The sequence below is a fragment of the Dermacentor silvarum genome, chromosome 11 (assembly GCF_013339745.2).
Source record: "Dermacentor silvarum isolate Dsil-2018 chromosome 11, BIME_Dsil_1.4, whole genome shotgun sequence".
Taxonomy (NCBI): domain Eukaryota; kingdom Metazoa; phylum Arthropoda; class Arachnida; order Ixodida; family Ixodidae; genus Dermacentor; species Dermacentor silvarum.
This window is the reverse complement of record NC_051164.1, coordinates 100,042,723-100,066,093: the sequence shown is the minus strand read 5'-3', so window position 1 is coordinate 100,066,093 and position 23,371 is coordinate 100,042,723. Positions and strand designations below refer to the sequence as shown.

At 46.2% G+C, this 23,371-nt stretch overlaps 1 protein-coding gene across 2 annotated transcripts in view; it reads right to left on the bottom strand.

Annotated features, from left to right (window-relative positions):
* Positions 1-23,371, bottom strand: part of LOC119433060 (phospholipid phosphatase 3) — a 45,292-nt gene that overhangs the window by 6,884 nt on the left and 15,037 nt on the right. For both annotated transcript variants that reach the window (XM_037700208.2, XM_037700207.2), the window contains exons 3-6: positions 6,311-6,471; positions 5,431-5,624; positions 2,849-2,963; positions 2,536-2,721 (exon numbers count right to left, since the gene is read on the bottom strand). In XM_037700208.2, coding sequence (XP_037556136.1) covers positions 2,536-2,721; positions 2,849-2,963; positions 5,431-5,624; positions 6,311-6,471 — 656 coding nt within the window. The remainder of the gene's footprint in view (positions 1-2,535; positions 2,722-2,848; positions 2,964-5,430; positions 5,625-6,310; positions 6,472-23,371) is intronic.

Sequence of the window (23,371 nt, the reverse complement as noted above, 5' to 3'; positions counted from 1 at the left end):
TGAGAGAGAGAAGCGGGTCCGAAGAGCGAGTTGACGACGATGGTGTCTTGGCGAAGCTGTGCAGCCCAGCACGGCTACGACGACAACGAGGTGGTCCGTCGTCGCCGACGCGCGATGACAGAGTTGCTATCGCCCTTCCGTCGACGCCGCGCGGCCCGACGCTGATGACCGAAAACTGTCGGAAACGGGGCCAATGAGGAGAAGCCGGAGGACGGGGGTGAGGGGGCTGACGAGAAGGGGGAACTGTGTTGATTCGAAGCTATGGCGCCGGGGTCTCCCGGCTTGGAAAGAACAAGATGAACGACTATACCGCACTAGGAAGACGCGATGAGGTTCGTCGCGGAGCTCTAGCGAAGTCGCTGTCGTCGTCGGTTTTTCGGCAAATTGGGGAACCCACGCGCGCGGTCCGGAAAAAACGCATTTGCTGGCCGTCGCTCGCACGCCAGTCGTCGGTGTTGCGACAAGTATAAAGTGTATATATATAGGGTGACAAATTTGACGTCGTCGGCATCTCCACGACCAGAGCGAATCTCGACGAGCTCTGTCCCTTGGGTCGTAACGAAGTTTCTCTCTCTCTCTCTCTCTCTCTCTCATTTCTGCGTTTTGTTCGTTGTTGCCAACACTGAAAATCGCGGTTCCGGTAGGATATACGCCAGCCAATGATCAGTTTTGCGGCCGGGAGGAGGCACCGACGCCGACCGACGTATTGTAGACAACTGAGGAGGAATTGCGTGCTCCGAGCATGACGTCATTTGCGAGGGCCGATGTTCACATTATAAGCTGCTACATGCTTCCCGTATTTCCTTTGTTTTCGTCTGAATCTGTTCTCAAAGTGAAAATAAAGAAAGATACGCAGTAAAAATTTAAATAAAAAAACGAAAAAAAAAAGATCGAAGATACTCATTCGTGAAACAAAGAAAAAAAAAAGACGTCAGACCTGCTAAAAGCAAAGCTTGCTGCTTCAGATGAAAAAAAGATCGAAGATACTCATTCGTGAAACAAAAAAAAAAAAAAAGACGTCAGACCTGCTAAAAGCAAAGCTTGCTGCTTCAGATGGAAGTGATTCAGATTGTTTGACAGGAACAAGCAAAAGCGACAAGATATAAGAAATAAAAAATAATTATAAATGTGCGAATATTTGATACGTCGTGTACGAGTTCGATTCGTATTTGTACGATTTTGATTACTAGTCACATCCGAGCAGATTGGTCTCTGGAGCCATTTTGCATCCGAAGAGAAGGAAAAAACTGCAGCCCCGTTTTCCGTCGTTCAAAAAAAAAAAAAAAAAAAAAAAAAGCAATAGAGTATCTTAGAACGTAGGCGATACGCATGCGCGACAAAAGTACTGTTTGGAAGGTTTCTGCCTAATAGCTAAACGACAATTGTCATCCGGCATTTTGCGGCGCCGTTATCTACTCCTCATGTGCCGTTCGATTTTGCGTTGGCAAATTGCTCCACATATTTTGCAACTAGCTATAGCTTGTATATAATAGCATTAGCTAAAATTCCAGTTCATTCGCTGCGTCTTTCGTTAGCCGCGAAAGAAAAATAAAAGTATCTCTAAAGCACACAAGTCTCTTCTTTTTTCTTACCGATAGAAATGCGCTCATTTCCAGTGCTATTATGTTTTAACGTTTATGATTTATGTTATGTTACTATTATGTTTTTGTGATTTCGAGATCTAGTATTCGCAACTTTTACCGTGATAGAAAAAATTATAGCCTGATCACTGGTGTTTTCAAAGTATGTAGGTCAGTAATAATTGCTCAGACAGTTTCTGAAAATTCTTATGCGAAATTTCAAAGAAGTACCTCAAGGCACATGAATGAAAGTAATAATTTGCTATTTTTGGTCCCCAATAAGACTGAGGCCGGGACACTGATGCGGAAGGTAATGGATCCTATATACAGGGTGTCCCAACTGTCATGCACCAAGATTTAAAAATATAGATTTAAAAATTATTCTTAATTAACTTCTCAAATACTATAATTAGATAAAAAGTGTCAGCGAGAAAATTGTACATCAACAGGAGAAACTCCCGATACAGCTTTCTGTTGCTCAATAGGTGCTACATACATAAAAGTGTGAAAGAAACCCGCTATCTATCTATCTATCTATCTATCTATCTATCTATCTATCTATCTATCTATCTATCTATCTATCTATCTATCTATCTATCTATCTATCTATCTATCTATCTATCTATCTTTAATCTATCTATCTAACTTTAAATCTATCTATCTACTGGCAATCTATCTATATATCTTTAAATCTATCTATCTGGCAATCTTTCAAACAATCTATCTGGCAATCTTTCAAACAATCTATATGGCAATCTTTCAAACAATCTATCTGGCAATCTTTCAAACAATCTATCTGGCAATCTTTCAAACAATCTATCTATCTATCTATCTATCTATCTATCTATCTATCTATCTATCTATCTATCTATCTATCTATCTATCTATCTATCTATCTATCTATCTAATCTTATCCGGTTGCACGAAGGCTATACGCAGTCACAACGTCGCTTACCGTGGCCAGTCCTCCGAGCACGCCGAGCAGTCCCCCGGTGACGACGTCCACGGGGTGGTGCCTCCGGTCGTAGATGCGCGACGCGGCGCATGCGCAGGCCAGCACGAAGAGGCACAGCTGTAGCAGGCGGCAGCCGCCGCGCGACCACCGTGACGTCAGCGACGGTAGCCGCACGGCGCAGTACGCCTGCGCATCGCAGGAGACAGACGAAGCACGCGTTTCACACATACAGCGCAGCACAGCATTATCAGTAAATAAGAAAATAAAGAAGGAGGATTCAAATTAACCCAGAGGCCATCGGCCGATCACTCACCGCGACGAAGGTGAAGAGGTAGAAGCCGAGCGCCGAGTGCCCGGACGGGAATGACTTGTACATGTCGACCAGGATCCAATCTTCATCATTGGCACACTGGTACTGCGTCACCAGACTGCAACAAACGTGCGTGAATGTATACGCGACTGTCACAAAGGATTGTTCCCCGGTCAATTTTGGTCACCCGTGGTTCTCTGTGAGACAATAACTCACTCACTCACTCACTCACTCACTCACTCACTCACTCACTCACTCACTCACTCACTCACTCACTCACTCACTCACTCACTCACTCACTCACTCACTCACTCACTCACTCAATCAATCAATCAATCATATAACTAACTCGACACATGCTGGATAGTCAGCTGGGTTAAATGTTGAGATAGAGTTGGATAGGTAGGAAGGAGTGCAAAAGGAGAGGGAGAAAATAAAGATGATGAAGATATGAAAAGAAAAGGCATTAAAAACAATGAAAAGAAGAAAAAAAATGTGGTTGATCCCTCTTATATAGGAATCGGTATAGAACACGAAAGTGAAACGTGTCTTCACAGAAGTAGTGTAATGTTTATTGCACATTGATATATAATGTCTATTGGTGTTTTGTGGCTAAAGCGCCCTTAGGCGTTGATGCACCCACGCTGACGCCTGGTGGCACGTCTCCTCCATCACGACTACCAACGTCGATGACCATGAGCAACCGTCGTGCATATGGAAGCTGCACTACGCTGCACACGCTAGCACAACGCGAAAGACGAAGCACGTAACTGACACGCTAGCACAACGCGAAAGACGAAGCACGTAACTGACACACTAATACAACGCGCAAGACAAAGCACGTAACTGAATCGTCACCGAGTCAAATCAGCGCGTACAGCGCGTCGTAATTGCAGCCTCCGCGATCAACTTCAGAAACATTTTCAGAGCTAATTGCGGAGGCCACGCTCCGCTGTGCTGAGTACGGTGAACGCCACCTAGGTGGCGTTGGTAGTGCTTCTTGATGCCAGCGTCCATTCGAATGCTGGCATCGAGGCGTCGTAGTGCTGAGACCACCGAAGCGTTCACTGTCGGTGCGCGTTAGTGTCATAATGCAGTACTTCTCTTTTCTGCTCGTAGGCGGCGGCACCGCCCCGAGCAAGAGCGCGGGTACACGGAGGAGTGTTAGATATATAAGGCGCGTCTGTGTAGCTCTCTGCAAATGCGTTTGTGGCGCAATGGGTTAAACGCTCGGCGATCTATCGTCGCGGACCGAGAGGTCGTGGGTTCGATTTCCAAATTTTGCATGTTTGTGGAACTTTTTCTTCTGGTTTCTTTCTTTGTATTATGTTCGTGTATGACGTATTTCCGTGACGGAAAAACGTCAGTGAAGTCGTGACGTACTTATTACAGTCGTGTATCCAGTTCACTACCTGCCAAGAAAACCACAGTAGCCTTCATGGCCTGGCCCACAGAGCATTTTGGCCATGGACCTAAAAAGGTTGTCAGAAAGTAGCCATTTGTAGATTTCAGCGTTACCTGGGCCCAGACAATAATTACATGGCTGGCCTTGCATGGGAACAGCGACATGTAGCATAACGCTAGAACATGGTTCTTGACAGTGGTAATCCGAAGCAAATAAAATAATAACGCGATGGCGTTAAGGGCTCCGTGTCGCAGAAAATCCGGTGTCGGTGTCGGCGTCGATGCCGGTGTTGGTGTCGACGTCGGTGTCTGCATCGGTGTCGAAGGCGTTGTCCGTTAAAGAAAGATCATCCCGAATCACGGAGGCCCTCCGCGTGGCGCATAGGCGTTACTGAACTAATTGAATTCCTCAAAGTAAAATGAGTCAGAAAAATTCGTAAAGTACGACTTACGCGCAACTTACAGACATGATAGCGTCGGATGGTAATTTGAATACACGAGAAAACATGGTTCTGCTATGCGGAAACTCAAACACGAACACGTTTTCCAGCTGCCCTTTGAGGTCTGTCTTAAAGGGAGCGGCGCGCCCCGCTCGGTTCCTTGCAACACCATCCAGATGACGCTCGCCTCCGCGCACCCGCGGCAGCGGCGGATCCCGCCATACGGGAAAAAAAAAGAACCAGAAAGCTCGCCTTCGTGCATGGCGTTCGCCGCCAGCGTTTCCCGGTAAACATTACGGTTACATAAGCTGCAGTTGCTGGGAAGCGTGAAAGACAGTCACGGATCTTTGAATGCTATCGCGTTTCACTCTTACTATTGATATGTATTGCAATAACAAAATTGAGGAGTAGAAGTACTGAAGAGTGGAATGCCAAGCCAAAAGCTATTGTAACATGCAAATTACTTTTAAAAAAGTGGACATATAGTTGCTTTTGTGGTACATTGTTATGGCTGGTTTTGTGACGCATCATTACTCTATCTGTACGCACTAAATACACACGCATTTAATAATGCGTCACAAAACCAGCTATATATAATTACGAAGCGGTATACCGAAGGAAGTGGTTAGTGCTTTCGTTTTCATTAAAAACAATTTCTTTGAAACACACACACAATTCTTGGCCGATTTTCCTATGTATGTGCCACTTGTGCGGAACAACAACAAGGAGTACGTTAGTTACCCCTGCGAGCAGTCGAGCTTGTCCCAGTCAGGTCGGCACGAGTCGAGAAAGTGTGGGCGGGGCTTGGTGACCAGCGACTTGACCACCTCGATGGCCACGGAGACCAGCTCCAGGCCGAGCACGTAGTGTCGCAGCGCGGACCGGACCAGCGGCCAGCTCACGGGGCCGTCGGCCCACCGCTCCACCAGGAACAGCTGGTGGCACCAGAGGGGGGAGAAAAAAAAAAAAAGATTGGCTTTGAGAAATGGCGGACCCAGATATATAGGCTGGACGCTATATTCAAACCCCACTGTTTGATTGGGATCAGCTTGCTCCCTCAGATCACTGGTGAGCTTGTGCCCGCTTTAACACTCTCTATCGGTTCAATGACTGACGTGGTTGCATAGGCTATCGCGCTAATATAAGAAATACAACTGGGACTTATACGACACGGTATACGCACTCGGATCACATGCACACAATACGTGCACCAGCCGAGTTGACATAGTGATAACTAGTGTAGTAACGTCTCTTACGCAGACTTTTGTTGATTGATCGAATGGTTGATTGGCTGATTGATTGATTGACTGATTAGGCTTTACCTCCCACGACGACACGTGGGTCACGAGACACGGCAGTGTAGGGCGCCGGAGTAATTTCGTTCACCTGAGGTTCGTTAGCGTATAGACCCGAAGGCCAGGTAAGCCACCTTAGCATTCTGCCCCCCTCGCCGATGAGACAGCAGCGCCCGGGAGTCGAACTGGCGACCTTGTTCTCAGCCGCGGTACGACACAGCCACTCCAGTGGGACTTTGTCTAAGAGCACAGAGCGCATACGGAGTACATCGAGCTCTCCCGTCTGGACATGCACATACTATAGGCGAGTCAACGCGTCTACGCACCAGAGGACCTGGCAGCACGATGACCAGCGTCAGGATCTGCGTCAGCGTGACGGTGTCGCCCCGGAACGGGTGCCGGATGTGCGGGTCGTCGCAGCGGAAGCCCGGTAGCGTCTTGGGCATCAGTGCGCCGCGCATGGACGCCACGCATATCGCCAGCAGACCTGCGACCGGTATACATGGACACAATGCATAAAACACCGGATGCGCCTATAGGCACAAGCACAAGACAACCCTACTGAAATAACCCCTTTTCCCTATAACTCCTATATCAAATAACATCATATGACATACGGGAAAAATGGGTTTTTGTATGGGATCCTGCGTGTTTCAAATCGTATTATGGGATATGGGAGTTACGGGGCATATGAACTTTTAATAGGAAAACAACTTCCCCAGCCTGCAGCATCACTAAGGCGCCCAGAGACACTCTGCGGAGGGACATTGGAACGGATTAAGTACTTCAGCCACGAACTACGAATGAAAAAGCAGGGATAAAACTGGAAGTCTGACCACTGCATTCTCCGATAATAAACTTATTTTTCCGAAATTTGTTGTTCCAAAAGTTCCATTTTCATCACACTCTAAACGTGACATCACTCCAGCGCAAAACCATATATACGCCAACGAGCAGAAGGACGCTTTTGACGAACGGAAACGTCGGCGAGCCTGTCTGACTCACTTTGCATGGTTAATCCTTTTGTAGTCGCATTCTCTCTGCGTGTAAAATGTTCAGTGAAACGCGTTTTCGCATACCTATAATATGCTTATATGTATAGTGAAGAAAGATGGGTGCCACTGGCTGTGCTAATTTAACGATGGATAGGCACTCCTCGATGTACTCCCACAGCACTCAGTTCTTGTACTGGGCTTCTCACAAGGTCCCACAAACGCCGAATGATCCTTCCAGCTGGCTAACGCCAGTAGAATAGCTGTCCCTGTGATAAACAAACAACAAGAAGCATGCAGACTATTGTCCATTTGCTTCCATGGTTGCAACTGCGCCTGTAAGACCTATATCCACAAGACACCTAACTGCGTTACGTGGACCTGCACCGCGTGACAAGTACCGGATACATGCGGCACACGTATGACGGCGCTGATTATGTAAACACGCGTACCTTAATGCGCACTCAGGTGCTCGCACGCGTGTACGGTTGCCTAATCCTCGCCAATCGGGGTACGGTGTAGCGAGCCCACTGCGACGTACAGCGGTGTTTGCCAACTAATCCGGGATAATCGCTCGGGGCTTTGGACATTACCGGTTCCATTAGGGCGCGTAGCCTGCCTCGCTCGAATATGCCTCATACGAAATTGTGCAAGAAATGCTTGGGCATGGCCGGTGCTGACGCAAAGAGCGAACAGCGCATACATTATATGTACATTTATTTTTTCCTTTAGCGAGCACCCAGTGATTAAAGCAGGGCGCGTTTACTTCCATTTTTTTCACTCATTAATGAGCACACAGGTAACATTTAAGTTCAAATAAAAGGAAGTCAAAAAACAAACAAACATATGCGGATAAAAGGCTCAGTCCGCTCTTCCCCAAAGGTAATGAGCTTAACTCATTTCCAGCGTGAATAAAACATCCGATTAAAAGTTTAGTCTCTAAGGCAGAGGTTTGCAAGAGAAGTTAGAGTAATCGAAAAGAAGAACGCTTTCAGGCGTCGTGGGGACAGACGAGAAATACATCGGCAAGATTGAGAGAAAGTTTGATGATAGCTGGAGCTTATCATTAAAGGTTATTATCAAGCTTAGCTACAGGCTTGGCCGGCTGCCCTAGCTTTGGTATACGATGCGGGACGAAAGGCAGAGAAAAAGCCAACACACAAACGCACGAATTGTGCAGAGAAAAATAAAAACAAAGCATTAATGATTAGTTAGCGCCGCTGACACCGATCGTTTACGCATACGACGCTCACCAAGTTCTGTAATATATTTTGGTTCATGCGTATTCTGAAACATTCACGCTCCCCCCATTATTTTCATCCAATACGCGTTATTACCAGTGTCTTTTTTCTTATTCAGTAACACTTAGCTATGCCACACGTGCTATTTATTATTCGTGCGCGTTCGCCGAAATATGGTTCTTAAACTTGTTTTATATTATTTCTTATCCTACAGTGTACTAAGCGATTTGTATTTGCTCGTAATGTTTACTCCACTCTCTGTAATCGTTATCCCCTTCCCTTGGTAAGGTTTTTTCAATAACATTAGGGCAAAATAAATAACAAAAAAATATAAACTCTGACGACTACACAAAACAATGTAGGCCTATAGCTTGATGAAGATTCAGACGCCGAGACGCTGAGCAAGGAGTGGGTGACTGAGAAGGCGGTGTTGAAACGACTTACTATATAAAAGAACTTGGAGGACGCTCAAGTTTCGAATTTAAGAGTGGAATGCGATTGCATTCAAAGATCCATGACTGCTTCTCACGCTTCCCGGCAATAACTGCAGCTTATGTAACCGTAATGTCTACCGGGAAACACTGGCTGCGAACGCTAGGCACGAAGGCTAGCTTTCCGGTTCTTTTTCTTCTTTCCCCCGCACGGCGGATCCGCCGCTGCCGCAGATGCGCGGAGGCGAGCGCCATCTGATGGTGCTGCAAGGAACCGAGCAGGGCGCGCCGCTCCCACTAAGACAGACCTCAAACGGCCGCTGAAAAATGGGTTTGTGTTTCAGTTTCCGCATAGCAGAACTATGTTTTCTCGTATATTCAAATTACCGTATACGACGCTATCATGTCTGTAGGTTGCGTGTCAGTCGTACTTTAGGAATTGTGTGACGCATTTTACTTTGAAAAATTTTAATTAATTCGATCAGTACCGCCTATGCGCATGCGGAGGCCTGGTCTGCATGCGTGGTTCGGGATGATTTTTTTCTCTAACTGACAACGCCACCGACACCGTATTCTGTGCGAGACGGGGCCCTTAACGCTGACGCGTTTATGTCCCATAGATCTCCGGAAGCGTACAGGAAAAAGTGCGCGTCTTAGCGAGTAGCGACGTCTCCTTGCGTTCCTTCCCGAATATGACTAATTGTGAAGCCTCTTATAATACACGTAGTATACAAACGCCGTGGTAGCCTAAAATGACCTTTTTATTAATGTAGCCAACTGCGGATCCTTAAGAAAAGTATTTTCTGCAACCGTTTATTGCTTCGTGTTCGGTGTCTCCTATCGGCGCATGCGCGCAGCCATGGACAAAGCGCTTACGATGACCACCTCAGTGTGCACACGAGTAATTCGTTGATTTTTATTGTAGACAGATAAAAAGGAGATAATCGTTATTATTATTATTATTATTATTATTATTATTATTATTATTATTATTATTATTATTATTATTATTATTATTATTGCCAGGAAATAGTTGGCGCGGAAATAGCGCACTGTCGCACGGTCAAGCATATAAGCACTCAAGCACATAAGCACCCAAGGCGGAAGCTTTGCTTCCGCCTTGGGTGCCGTCTCGTCGACACAAAATTCTGCACTCCGTGATGCCGTCTCTTCTCAAGGGCCACCTAAATAAAGAAATATAATATAAATCGCCGCTGACCCGAACATGCGCTCGTTTTTTTTTCTCTTTTTTTTTAGACTATCTGTAAATGAGTTATTTCTGGCACCGCGATCAAGCCGAAGTCGTGGCATTCTCTCGGCTCGTAGCACTGGCATAGCGGACGTTGTTCGAAAGTTTGCAGCGCGCTTCCGGAAGCATGCGGTCGCGAAATTGCCGCGCGGCCGCGACAGCCAACCGAAATTGAATTCTTCTGGTATAGTTTGTGCGTACAGTGTATAAAAGTAGACAGCGCCTTCACTACGCGAAACCCAAAGTACAGCGCTTGTCCACGGGCTGAGTATGTGTCCCGTACGTAACTCAGTAGACTGGCGTGCGATATTTGCAATAGCTTTGATGCAGGGGCATGTGCGTTACCACGGCAAGGGTTTCCGCGCGCAGTACACGGATTGACAAACTGTAGACAGATTTTTTATGCGTTATGCGATTTAATGACGGAACGCAAACCCTCCAACGTTTTTTTGTCTGGGTCGGGCTCAAGTCCGCCGTCCCTTTAGCAACGCACAGTCTGCACCGAAGTGTATTGTATGTAGAAATAAGCATTAATTCATTCATTCATATTCATTCATTCATTCATTCATTCATTCATTCATTCATTCATTCATTCATTCATTCATTCATTCATTCATTGACAACACGCGTTCAAGTAGTTCCTCCAACACCTAACGAGAGAAATGAGTTTGCGGTACTTCACCGTGGGCACAGGTGGGTAAAACCTAGCTACTGAAAACATTTTCGGACTGATTTTGAAACTGTGGACGTGGAAAACGCCGTGTTGGCTGCGTCGGAATGTCTCGTACGCCCCCCCCCCCCCCCCCCCCCCCCCCCGCGCCCCCTCCCTCATCTATTGGTATATAATGCGGCTGGCTGCAAAACTTGCGCTGACGTCACCGCGTTCATACACATTATTCGGTAGGCGGTGTGCTTTCATTATTCCTTCCCATTTAAGGCGGTTTCCAGCTGGTTCCCGACTCTTCTACTTACGTTTAATAGAGTTGAACCCGGATATAACGAATCTGAAGGGGATCACAAAAAGTTCGATATAATATATAGGTATTCCGATACATAAAAAAATACAAAAAGTATTAAAGGAAATTTTACTGCTGTTCGTTATACACCATAATTCGATATATGCGGGTTCGGTATATCCGGGTTCGACTGCAACAGTAATAATAACAACACAACAACGGTTAGGTAATCGAAATACACAATATTTAATGTGGTCTCACCAACCTGTGCTGCCAAGTTCGCAGCTGCTTTAATTCAGAAACCAAGCACAAAACGACCATATTCTCCCCTCCCCCCCCTTTTTTTTTTTGGCACGTGAATCACGTAGCGCTTTCTGCAAGGTCACGTGTTCACTCAATTTTTCAGATGTCGCTCAGAGGGGCACAAAAGCGGCAATACAGGGAACTATATCCCACGACGACCTGAATCGCACCACACACAAGCGATATACAATCGATATGTCGGCGTCCCATTGCAACGCGGCGGCGTAATTTTTCCGCGCAGTTGCAACGCGCGCGATTGTGTACGGCACGTTTAAGGCCTCGCCCCAGTGTGGCCTTGCGCGCTGCAGCAATTGCCCAGCCATAAAGCGCCCCTATAATTTGCCGCCGCATCAATGTAGGCTCTGCCGCATCGAAGGCAGCCGTACACGACCGCCACGCGGTGCAACAGAAACAGACCTGCCCGGCAGCAACGGAAATGTTGAGCGAAGAAAAGGGAAGAGCGAATGAACGTAGATATAATAAAGAAGACGGGAATATCTGAAGCAAGGTTCGCAGTACGAAGACCAGGAGGGAAATAAAGATCGAAGCCGTAGAGAGAGAGAGAAATCAAAGCACTAAGAACCTAAAAAAGAAGCATACAGAAAGAAAGAAAGAAAGAAAGAAAGAAAGAAAGAAAGAAAAGAAAGAAAGGAAGAAATTATCAGGCAATGAAGAATGTGACAGAATCAAAGATAGGGAATGAAAGAAGGAAAGAAACAGGAGATACAAAAAAAAAAACGATAGAATCAAGAAAGAAAGAAAAAAGAAAGAAACCACGCAGCCAGTCGGGGTCATCCAGACAGACAAACAGACAGAAAAGCAATAAGGCTCAGACAGCGAAAAGAACACAATGGGTGAACGAATGAACGAAAAGTAAGCAGAGATTAAAACGCACCGAAAAGGAAAGACAGAAACAGACAAACAAAGAACGAAATAATAATAGAAAGAACGAGGAAGTACGCCCATCAGCACGAACAAAAGCCACACGAGGCACAGGCTTGCTGTCCCGTCGGCCGTGATCTTCTTTCGGGGCCCCAAACCGTCGTCTTCGTGATGAATGCGTCGGCGCTATACGGACGACAGACACACACGCACACAAAACGGGCAGGCATTTCGGCGTACTACACAGCAGAGGTGGGCGGTCTGCTTCGCGATCGAGTTGCGACGCCTTAACGCAACGCTACCTGAGTCACAGGCATCCCTGCTGTGACGTGACGATTACCGATTGCCGCCCCGTGACGCAAGGGGGCGCCAATCGCCGGGGGGCCGGAGAGACACGACATCTTTAATCGCACCACCGAGAGATGGAGACAATGTCGCCTTATCGCTAGCGTTTCCTCGCGTCCGACGCTGCTGGATAGGCTGGATCGTTTTGGCACGACGCCAGCGTAGAAGGAACGCATTAAGGAGCGAGCGGCGCGCGACGTTAAGGGGTAATGGTTTCGCGGAACGGGCCTTACGTGATTAAAGAGGTGAACGGGTCCCGGTTGTTGGGGGGCGCAGAAAGAAAAGCACTCTGCCAATTTAGAAAGAATACGCTCCGATACGATAGCTCGTACCATGCACGACCGGAAAGAAACAAACGCATCTTAACGCTTAATTACGTGAAAATGCGACGTGTGGTCGTGGAGGGACTGCAGGCCCGAAATGTCGTCTATACCTCCGACACAGCTAGAGCGCCTGTGAATGAATATCTCCGGTAGAGCCGCGTACACTGGACGTACGGTTGGATATTATGAACGTACCCTTTGAAACAGGATGGTGGTGGATGCACCAATTAGTTTTTCATACGTGTGTGTGCCTTCCTCCTGCGTTTATTATCGGACCTTGAAACACATGCTTCGTGTGAACAAACCATCGAACCTGACAGAAATTTATCACTTTATTATCTATTCCTCGTTTTCTCTGCTTATCTATTCTCTGCCTCCAATACTCCAGCCATCTTTAACTATTCTCCACCGTAGATTCATTCATACACCTTTTAACTACTATCGTTAAGGCCCATGGCCTCGGGCAGAGTTACCACGTCCCCATTGACCTCTGGAGAGATATTACGACGTCTAGCAAAGACCCCCAACGGTTTGTGTGGAAAGAGAAAAGCGCCATTTAATTTGCTTCCTCGAATATTTTTGTTGTGGTTATGCCCTGGCCTCAGACGTGCTATGTGCCACCACCTGAACGCAGCTCACCTCGTACCACGATACCACAGCATTCCTGGCGTCATAAACCTTAAAAGCCGGCCCTGCTGCATATTGCGAAAATAATGTCAGCCGGCGTGTCGTAGGCGGAAGGAGGGGGAGGTGGGCAGGGCCCCTTTTCTGGATCTGCCAGTGCTATACAACCCTTTATGTCGCTGGTCAAACTTAAAAAAAAGAAGAAAAAAAAGAAGAAAAGTAATGAATCCCAACAACGAGTTCAGCCTGTTGTCTTGACAATGCTTCTTGTGTACCGTTTTAGAACTGTCTAAACTATGGCGTACACCAACCGCGGTTGTTCCGATTCCGGACACTGTCACATTCCACTGTGTTGTGCAATCCGCCAACTTGCCAGCTCTGATTGGTCCAAGAAGGCTGATACGGCCTCTGTCATTGGCTCTAGACGCCAGCATGGCGGAATTCGACAACAAGTGGCCGAATTTGACAGCGTCCAGAATCGCAGAGCTTCAAAAAATATATATACTAGAGGAAATTACTAAAGCGTTTACGGGAGCTCCAAGTTTGGGGATGATGTGCGATACATGGATTTGTCTAAATTTTGTCCTTCCAGTTTCAAACTGCGTTGAGACTTTTCTAAATCGAGAACATTTTAAACAGCATATTGCATTATATATAACTGCAATAATTAGCACTGGTTGTGCATGTCCGCAGATACTCATTCGCTAATCCACTTGCTTGGAAGTTTGTATAAATTAGGCGTAATAGGTAACGCCACAAGACCGTCTGAAGCCACAAGCACGAAGATTAGACAAATCCACGTAGTACTACGCATCGTTCTCACGATAGCCGAACGACCGTAGCGCCAGATTTCCCTCTAGTGGTAGTTTTTGTAGGTGCGCCCATAGTTATCACACCGGCTGAAGTATTATGCACCAGTCCGAGTTATAGCACAGCTCCAGTTATAAAGTAGACTCCGCTAGAAGGAACTCGAAGGGACAGAAACATGTGTTCCCTTTATCCGAAGTTTTATTTAAGCGGAGGACAATGTTATCACGAAGCGTTTTATTAAGAAAGCGGCCGAATGTCATGACACGCGTATTACTCTGGTGTAAAGAAAGACATTGCGTGCGCTCGGCTTCTCATATTGTAGCTTCATCAGCGCAAGGTCGTGTTCATGCGCGAAAAAAAAAATCCCGATAATTCTAGGCAGCCCTCGCGCTCACAACTACGCTATATAGACTTTCAACTCCATAGCTTGCTGTGTGATCCGAGTGATTCTCACTGGCACAGTAATATCTGTGTCTTCGTCAATCCGTAGAATTGATAGCCGTTACCGCGAGCCTCACCGAAAATATTTTCAACTGCCTCCTCACAGCAGGTAACAAGGGCATCGTCTGAGGTCTCCGTTATTCGTGGTGGTGTGAACGAAGCAGCAGTGGTAGCCTGGTTGCAAGATCCTACCTTAATCCGTAGTGCTGCTCGGTTCCTACCTCGCGGATCCATTACTCTCCGAGCGAAGTCTTCTTCATGATGCAAACACCGTTACAACTTCGACATCCTTAATTTTCATCAAACTTACTGCAACTGCCTGATGGAATGGATTTTTCCTTCATTACTTACAGCATCACCATTTGACATTTTTGTCAGATTTTCCCCGTTCCGAACGCCGATGAGGCAGGCGGCAGTTTCGGTAAAGTACCGTTTAACCGGAGTTCACCGAAGCATGGGTTCCGTTTACTCGAAGTTTCCCAGCATTGCGCCTATATGGGGGCGGCCAACCAAGGTTGACACCGTTGCTCCGTTTATCCGGCAGTTCCGTTTAAGCGAGTTTCGTTTATCCGGACTCCACCGTAGTTCCTCGCCGACCGCTGGACGACCGGCGCAGGAAAGGGGCCGGGGGGGAGGTGTGTCGCGAGGAAACCACAATCGGAGTGGGGCTTTTATTTTAAACACTTCCGCGAATTGCATGGCCGCACCACGCGCGGAGAAACGCGGATTTCTGGCAACAGGAGGGAAACTCGAAACGAATGACGCCAATCGGCGTGTGACTCCCTTGTCCGGGGGGATCCCCCCGAGGGACTTGGTTTTTCATTTTTTTTTTTTTTTTTCACTCCGCCTTGGCTCAGACTATCGCCAGAGGTCAAGAAAGCGCGGGAGAAACCGCGTGACCTTGCGGCGGTTAGCTTGCGGGGCGCGCGTCTCGTAGTCGTCGTCGTCGTCATGTGGCCTTCCCACGACGGCGCCGTCGCGAGCTGCTCGCACGTTCGGTGTTGTTGGTTCGATCCCGAAAGACTTAAAAAAAAAAAAAAAACGTTAAATAAGAGGCACGTACATAGACGGGGACTTGACGCTCCCGTGTAAAAGCCTCGTTCAGAAGGCGTCCAACGAGAAAGGCGATAAACACGTCAGCGTTGCTCGATTAAAGCAGGCATATTTAGACTTCGAGCCAAGAAAGAAAGAAAGAACGAACGAACGAAAAAAGAAAAAAAAAGTGGAGCAATTTGTTTAGACGTAGCTGGCCTGAAGTAAAAGAAACGAAAGAAAATAATAATAAAAATGAAAGAAAAACAAGCAAAAGAGAATGTGACGTTGCCGAGGAATACCCAGATCTGAACGCCTTAAGCGCGAGACACACGGTCCGATTCGGTGTCCGATCCGGCGTCCGACGCGCCGGAACCGAGGGGCGTTGGTAGTGCTTCTTGATGCCAGCGTCCCTTCGAATGCTGGCATCGAGGCGTCGTAGTGCTGAGACCACCGAAGCGTTCACTGTCGGTGCGCGTTAGTGTCATAATGCAGTACTTCTCTTTTCTGCTCGTAGGCGGCGGCACCGCCCCGAGCAAGAGCGCGGGTACACGGAGGAGTGTTAGATATATAAGGCGCGTCTGTGTAGCTCTCTGCAAATGCGTTTGTGGCGCAATGGGTTAAACGCTCGGCGATCTATCGTCGCGGACCGAGAGGTCGTGGGTTCGATTTCCAAATTTTGCATGTCTGTGGAACTTTTTCTTCTGGTTTCTTTCTTTGTATTATGTTCTATGACGTATTTCCGTGACGGAAATACGTCAGTGAAGTCTTGGTGGACCCCGGCATAAAACACTTTCGTGTTAAAAAAAAGATTAAATAAGAGGCACGTGCATAGACGGGGACTTGACGCTCCCGTGTAAAAGCCACGTTCAGAAGGCGTCCAACGAGAAAGGCGATAAACACGTCAGCGTTGCTCGATTAAAGCAGGCAGATTTACCCCCGTACTCAGAAATGCAACTTCGCTTCAAGTCCGTGCTTGACTTGAATTAAGTGACGCCTATTGTGAACATGCCCTGAACGTTCATTGCGTTTGCTTCGGCGTGTTCACAATAGGCGTCACTTAACTCAAGTCAAGCACGGACTTGAAGCGAAGTTGCATTTCTGAATACGGGGGTTAGACTTCGAGCCAAGAAAGAAAGAAAGAACGAACGAACGAAAAAAGAAAGAAAAGTGGAGTAATTTGTTTAGACGTAGCTGGCCTGAAGTAAAAGAAACGAAAGAAAATAACAATAAAAATAAAAGAAAGAAAAACAAGCAAAAGACAACGTGACGTTGCCGAGGAATACCCAGATCTGAACACGAGGGAAAGAGACACATCGGACTCCTTTATTCGAACATGTTGGCACGGCTTCCTGTTAAAGGACAACGCCGGAAAGGTTATTTATTTTAGTTTATTTACACATACTGTCAGTCCCAGTAGGTAGTGTGACAGGAAGGACGACACGTCTGGAGAATCGAGTATTCCGTACGAAGCCAACAAAGGCATTGTAGTATAGTATAGTAGTATAACCGGTCGTAGTAGGCCTACGGCTATATGGCGTTGCGCTTCTGAGCTCGAGGTCACGGGATCGAATCCCGGCCGCGGCGGGACGCGTTTCGATAGGCGCCAAAAAAATCGGACGAGCTGATTGGCTGGTTGAGCATTACGTGACGCGAAGGCGATAGTATCGACGAAGTGATCGTCGCGGAATACGCCCCCAGTAGTCAGTACATGCACAGCGTCAATCCCGAAGGCACTGCAGGTTTTCCGTTACGCCCATCAGCAGCAACAGGGGAGTAATAACACTAGCTGGCTAACGCCAGCTAGAGCGGACACCACAACAACAAAAACGTCCTGCATTCCCTAGTAAAAGTAAACAGCGTCTCGTCGACCCATCTCTGTCCACGTGCACAGATTGCCACCCAATCGACGCAAACGTGCAAGACACAAAAAACGAAAACAGCAAAAAAGAAAGATAATAAAATAGAAGAGACCAAATTACAGCTGCTTGCGTTATACTGTGAAGTCCCGTTTGATTGCCTGATGAATGAGAGAAGCGCATCAGTTAAGCTAAGCGCGCACGCGAGAAAAACATGTAAATCGAAATGTCTGAACGTGACAGGAGTGTATATATATAGGTAAAAGAATCCGAGGCTGGAAGGTAGTCAGTACTCCGGAATTCACTGTCGATACCCTTGACGCGTCCACATAGGTGTGGAAGCTGTAGCGACTTATAAGCGGCCTCTTGGCGGTTTTCCAACACACGCGAATGCAAAAAAAAAGAAAAAAAAAAAAAACCACACACACACACACACACAAAACAAAAATAAACAAACAAACAATAAAACAACCAGTCTTCGTTAGTGCGCTTTCGAAGAGGATTTTTTTTTTCATTTTTTAAAAATCTTTTTTGCCGCGTCGATGTCCAACACAATTGCGTGTCTGTAGCCGAAGGCGTAATTAAACACTTTGGCCATCAACACTCTGCAGTCTGTCGATGTAGAAGTAACATGCACGTTCGATGAGGAAACAAAAAAATCAACCGATATCTCAACGCACTGTGCTATCATAAGGATTGATTTTCGTCACCCATAAGGAAGGCTAATCGTCTGCTCGTGGCGGTTCGACTTATGCGTGGTTTCGCAGTGAAAACAGCGCAGATGCCGTCTGCTAATCTGTTTTCTAGATGAGAGTTAAACGAACTCGCAAAAATCATCGGCACCTTGTTGAGTTTTCAAGGCTGGCTTTATTTTCCTGCTTTGGTGCGGACACGTGTAACGTTCCGACTCGATGTGTCACGTATGTACGCAAAGTTGTTGATCGCAGGGGGAAGCCATGTATGCAAGAAGCAGGCACGTAGCCAGGATTTCTTTTTTTTGTTTTCGTATACAGGGTCCAAGTCTCCAGTAATCCGAACCAACTGATTTGCCCAATATATATATATATATATATATATATATATATATATATATATATATATATATATATATATATATATTACAGAAACGTTCAGCACAAGAAACCTCTTACTGAAATTCAAATTCATTCACGTGCGTCTAACACCCAAGTACTCCAAACTACGTATATGGGCTCGGGATGGAATTATGTTCTGTGCGCCTCATAGTGGAACGCTAAGTTCAATATATGTTGATTAACAAACGCTTCACGCTTGCCTCTTTTTGCATGTTTGATGCGCTTTTATGTATTATGTCATAAACGGCGTCTAGCTGATTATACATAGGCAAGTTAATATGTGAAGGAGCATCAAACATATAGATTATATAATTATGTAGAGCTGTGGTCCGTATTTCTGTTAATAGTTTCGTTTTGAACGAGCCAGGCCAAGGCGAAATGTCCAACAAGTTGGCGAAAGATCGCTTAATGACGGTTGAAGATCAACTACACGTATAGTATTTTATTCAGCGATTCGACAACGTATACGCTTGCACATTTAGGAGGCATAACATTATTCAATGACAGGACGGCATGATGATTCCACTACCCTAAGCCGTTTCCTACCTACGAGCGCTTAACAGTATGATCTTAACATTGCGTTTAATACAGTTCCCATTTTCTTTTCAAAGATGTCCTTTTGTACCGGGTTCGAATATTTGTTCACACCGCGATTTTCATACGCCGGGGATTTCTCCGTAGACACAGAGAAAACAAAACTTGTTGCTGAACTAGTTGGTTCATGACTTAAGGACAAAACGTACGGCGCTATAACGGAGATAACGACATATACGGAGATAACTTTGTCGATGCTGGCTGGCACCCTGTGAACGGACATAAGTTCAAGCCGATTAAGTCGCTCTTCAGCCGTCATGTTCCGCGAATATAACTTTACTCTCTTCAGTGTCGACCGTTGTCAGTAATCTTAGGATTGTAATTCGAAACGTAATCCGAAACGTAATTCGCCTGCTTGGCATTGAGGAAAAAAAAAAGAAACCGCGAAGCTGACACTATAGACTCTCTTGCCCGAGTCAGAGCGACGACTTTAGCGATAATAGTTTATGCCTCTCTATGATCGACAATACGTTGGGGAAGTTAGTTTATTTGCACGAGAAATGGCACATCACTTACTGCTTGTACTTGCGTTTATTCTTTCGCTTACGAACTGGGCGAAGTGTTTCGTTCGTATCTGGCAGAGAGGCTCTATAGGGTCACTGACCCATAGAGCCCGCAACACCGCCGATGTCACATCGCCCAGTCTGAGTTATCTTGTGTCTATTTTGACAGCTACATTAACTATAAAAGAGTACTCGTACACGGTAACGTAACTATATCCTGTGTGCGGCTGGTGTGCAAACCGGAACTACCCCAACGCTATAGCTGATTGTTAATTGTCAGCCGGATATTCCATGATTTCACGGGCGCGTTAAACGCAGTTCACGTACGTCACTTACAAACTATACAGGTGTCATACTTTATTGCATATAAAAAGAAATCACTAACAGATATTCCGTTAACCACATGCAGTTAGAAGCGTGCGTTTAGGTTTGCTTTGTGACAGCATACGCCCAACTGCCGCATCCCGTAAATGAAGTCCTGCTTAAAAACAGCGGTTACGCGTGTCCATGTAACTATATCATACAGCTAGAGTGTCTGCCCAGAGACCAGAATGTTACTTTACGAACATGACTAAACAGTTTGTAGATAGGTGTTAACTGTAGCGATCGTACACTCAGGCATCAACCACGCTGACGCGTAGGCAAACAGCGCGCGTCCCTAAATTAACAATCGGTAGCAGACTAACAAGCAGACGTATAGTGTCGGCGGCATTACGCCTCAAGTAGTTCGTTTCTGAATTTTCCGCGTTTGCATAACTGCCTGTCATTCTTCAAGATGCCAGAATAACGTGTGCCCACCAGTTGCATTATACAGTGTTCACTATAAAATATGGATCACTGCGCAGCAGAGCAGCATTGTAACTGCCTTCAACTCCGCAAATGCGACGTACACAATCTGAAAGCTAATTAGTGAGTTTTACATATTAAGTATATATCCGTGACAGCCTGATCAATAACTCGCAACGTCCGGTATCTCGAACATGGCGCTGCGAAAACGTCGCCTCATATCTATGCAATGCGCAGTCTTTATAGAGAGAGAGGCACTTCCTTGGTCCGCCATCGCTGAAACATACTCTATCACTGCCTAGTTTCGGGCTTACTACCGGTATAGCCTAGACGAGAATTCAGAAAAATTACATCTGCAAATTGAAAAAGCGATATAGCAAGCACGTCGTCTGCAAGACCGGGATTGCTCAATCCAAACGCTCCGCGCACGCTAATGATGTCAAAGAGCTAGTCAAACCGCATGTGACCGTTATGGTTTAAGTTAGAGCCGATGTTTTTGCGCAGCCGGCTTCGTGCATCATTAAAAGAGTTACAAAGAGTTTTCCCAATTCTAACAGTATAACTGTTCCGTTTAATATTCTTAACGGCGTTCAATAACGGCTACTGTTCTTTTCTTTTTCTTTTCTTTCTTTTGTACCTCAGTCGGTATCTCGTACACCGTGCACTTCACATAGGCCCTCAGAAATTACTCGATCTCGGTGGATTTATTTGCATGTCGGGCGCGCGCGACCCTGCCTCGGATGCTGCCGATATCGAACCTCGAAAGTGAGACAGCCAGGCCTTGTGAAGCAGCTATAAGTAGCATAGGCGTCGAGGCCATACTTATACGTCAAGGCCTATAAGCGAGGACATAATTAACCCTATTACCGACGCAACGGTTACGGAATGCGGTTGCTACATCAGTCCTTACACAAGGAAACCATTAGACAACGATATATAAATATTTTTTTTTTGACGCAGCCGCAACTAAACCAGTTTTTAAACCGAAGCTTTCTTTGCGAATGCTCTCGGATTTTTCCGACCGCGGCTGCAGCTTCTGCTGTCTTGTCAAATTGGTCGTACACAGGACAGCACACGTACAGCGACTCGGCTTATAAACAGCCTAACTACATCTACAGATGCGATGGTGGCCGTCTGTTTTTCTACAGAATTAGGCAGTGAGCCAACAAAGGGTACCTAAATATATTTACTGCAACCATGAAGGAAGGAAAAATACAGGGGGAAGCATTACGTCACGCAGCCAGCCTTGGCAAGCGAACGCTTCGTGTAGCCAGCAGTGGTGGCCCAACACGTGACCTCTTGCGTCGGGATCACGGAGAATCGAGATTTGCCGAGACGTTTGGTTACCGGTAGTTTTTATTCGGCCGGCAGCTGCTCACATTCAGGAAGGAAAAAGATTTTACCTTGTTTTGTTCTTTTTCCCCTTGTTTTTGTTTTTGTTTATTTCAGAGTTTCAAATGGTTTCGAATGGGTATTACAAAAAAATCAACTGGGAGTACTAAAACCTACCGCGCGCTCTGACGTATCCTCCGTGCTCTGACGTTTTCACCACGTGTTGTGTTGGGCCACCACAGTCGGAGTCAATCGCGTTGCGGTAGGCTCCCTCCTATATTTTCCTTCCTCCATGACTGCAACAAACATACGCCTTTGATGGCATAACTCCTTCATTTGAAATCGAAGCTCTCTATGCCTCAATTCTTTTCCGGGCTTTGGAACGTCTGCTTGGTCGGTTTCTAACCGAGTAAAATGGGCCGATCTCGGAGGCAGTGCAACAGGTGGCGTCCAAATCCACGCCAGCGACGACCTCTTCTGGGTAACAATTACAGATCTCGGAGGTTCTGTTTTTGCTCGCTGTATGCGGCGGAAGCGATTGCGGGATCCGGCGAATCCGTCATGGACGTCACGCTTCGGACGCCACCTATAATAACCGATCCCGGAGGCTATGTAACCCGCGGTCGCATCAGTCGCGTGTTGCCATATTTGCTTGGCAAGTGTTGCTAAACTGAGACAAAAAAGTCGCTAAATTGCTGCTAAACTTTGTTTCAGAGTGGCTAAAACTGTCGAGCGGATTTTAAAGAACTCTGACGTTTTGGAACGCTATATACATAAGCTAGAGTAACATAAATCATCTGCCGAAACGTTTCACGTTTGTCTTGCGTCCGTGCAGGTGAGGAATAAACAGTACATTTACCAGCAGGGCGTATAGTGCTTTTAATTTACTGATATGTATATACATAACAAACGGATGAGGCAAGCTGTAATCTTGCACTTACCTACATATTGTAAGGTTACAAATCCAGGAAAAAAAAAACGAAAAAAAAAAAAAACGGGTGCTCTGATTTTGTTCGCACGAATATTAACGCACTGGACTACATAACTCCTACAATTTTGTACTTCTGGGCTTCTACTTCTTAATCTGCACCCGAAAGTTTCCCGCAGTATTGATTCGTCCGAAAGCCGGGAGAAACGGAAGCGGAGCGTTCATATGATAACGTGAACGAGAGCACTTTATCCGTATATGTATGCCTTTATACAGTAGATCTGTTTGAATAGGCAGCCCTGCTGCGTCCTAAATATTACGTACACTTTACTGAAATTAGTTTTGGTAAATTAATTTACTGCTACGGTTACGAACGTTTCCCAATCGAATGGTTTTAGTATAAGTGTAGGAGCTGCAGGGCAAAGACCCATTCAAATTGGACTGGTCAAAAAAAAAAAAAAGAGAGAGAGAGAGAGAGAGAGAGAGAGCCCGAGAGAAGCTCGAAAAGAGAAAGAGAGGAAAGAGAGAGAGAATATAAAGGCAGGTAGGCAGGCGGCAGGTGGGCCCGATTTGCTATCCTACGCTAAGGAAATAACTTGTATAGAGAAAGTAAAGGGAAGGGTGGAGAGGGGGATGTATCTGTGCAATCTGTTGTCTTGACT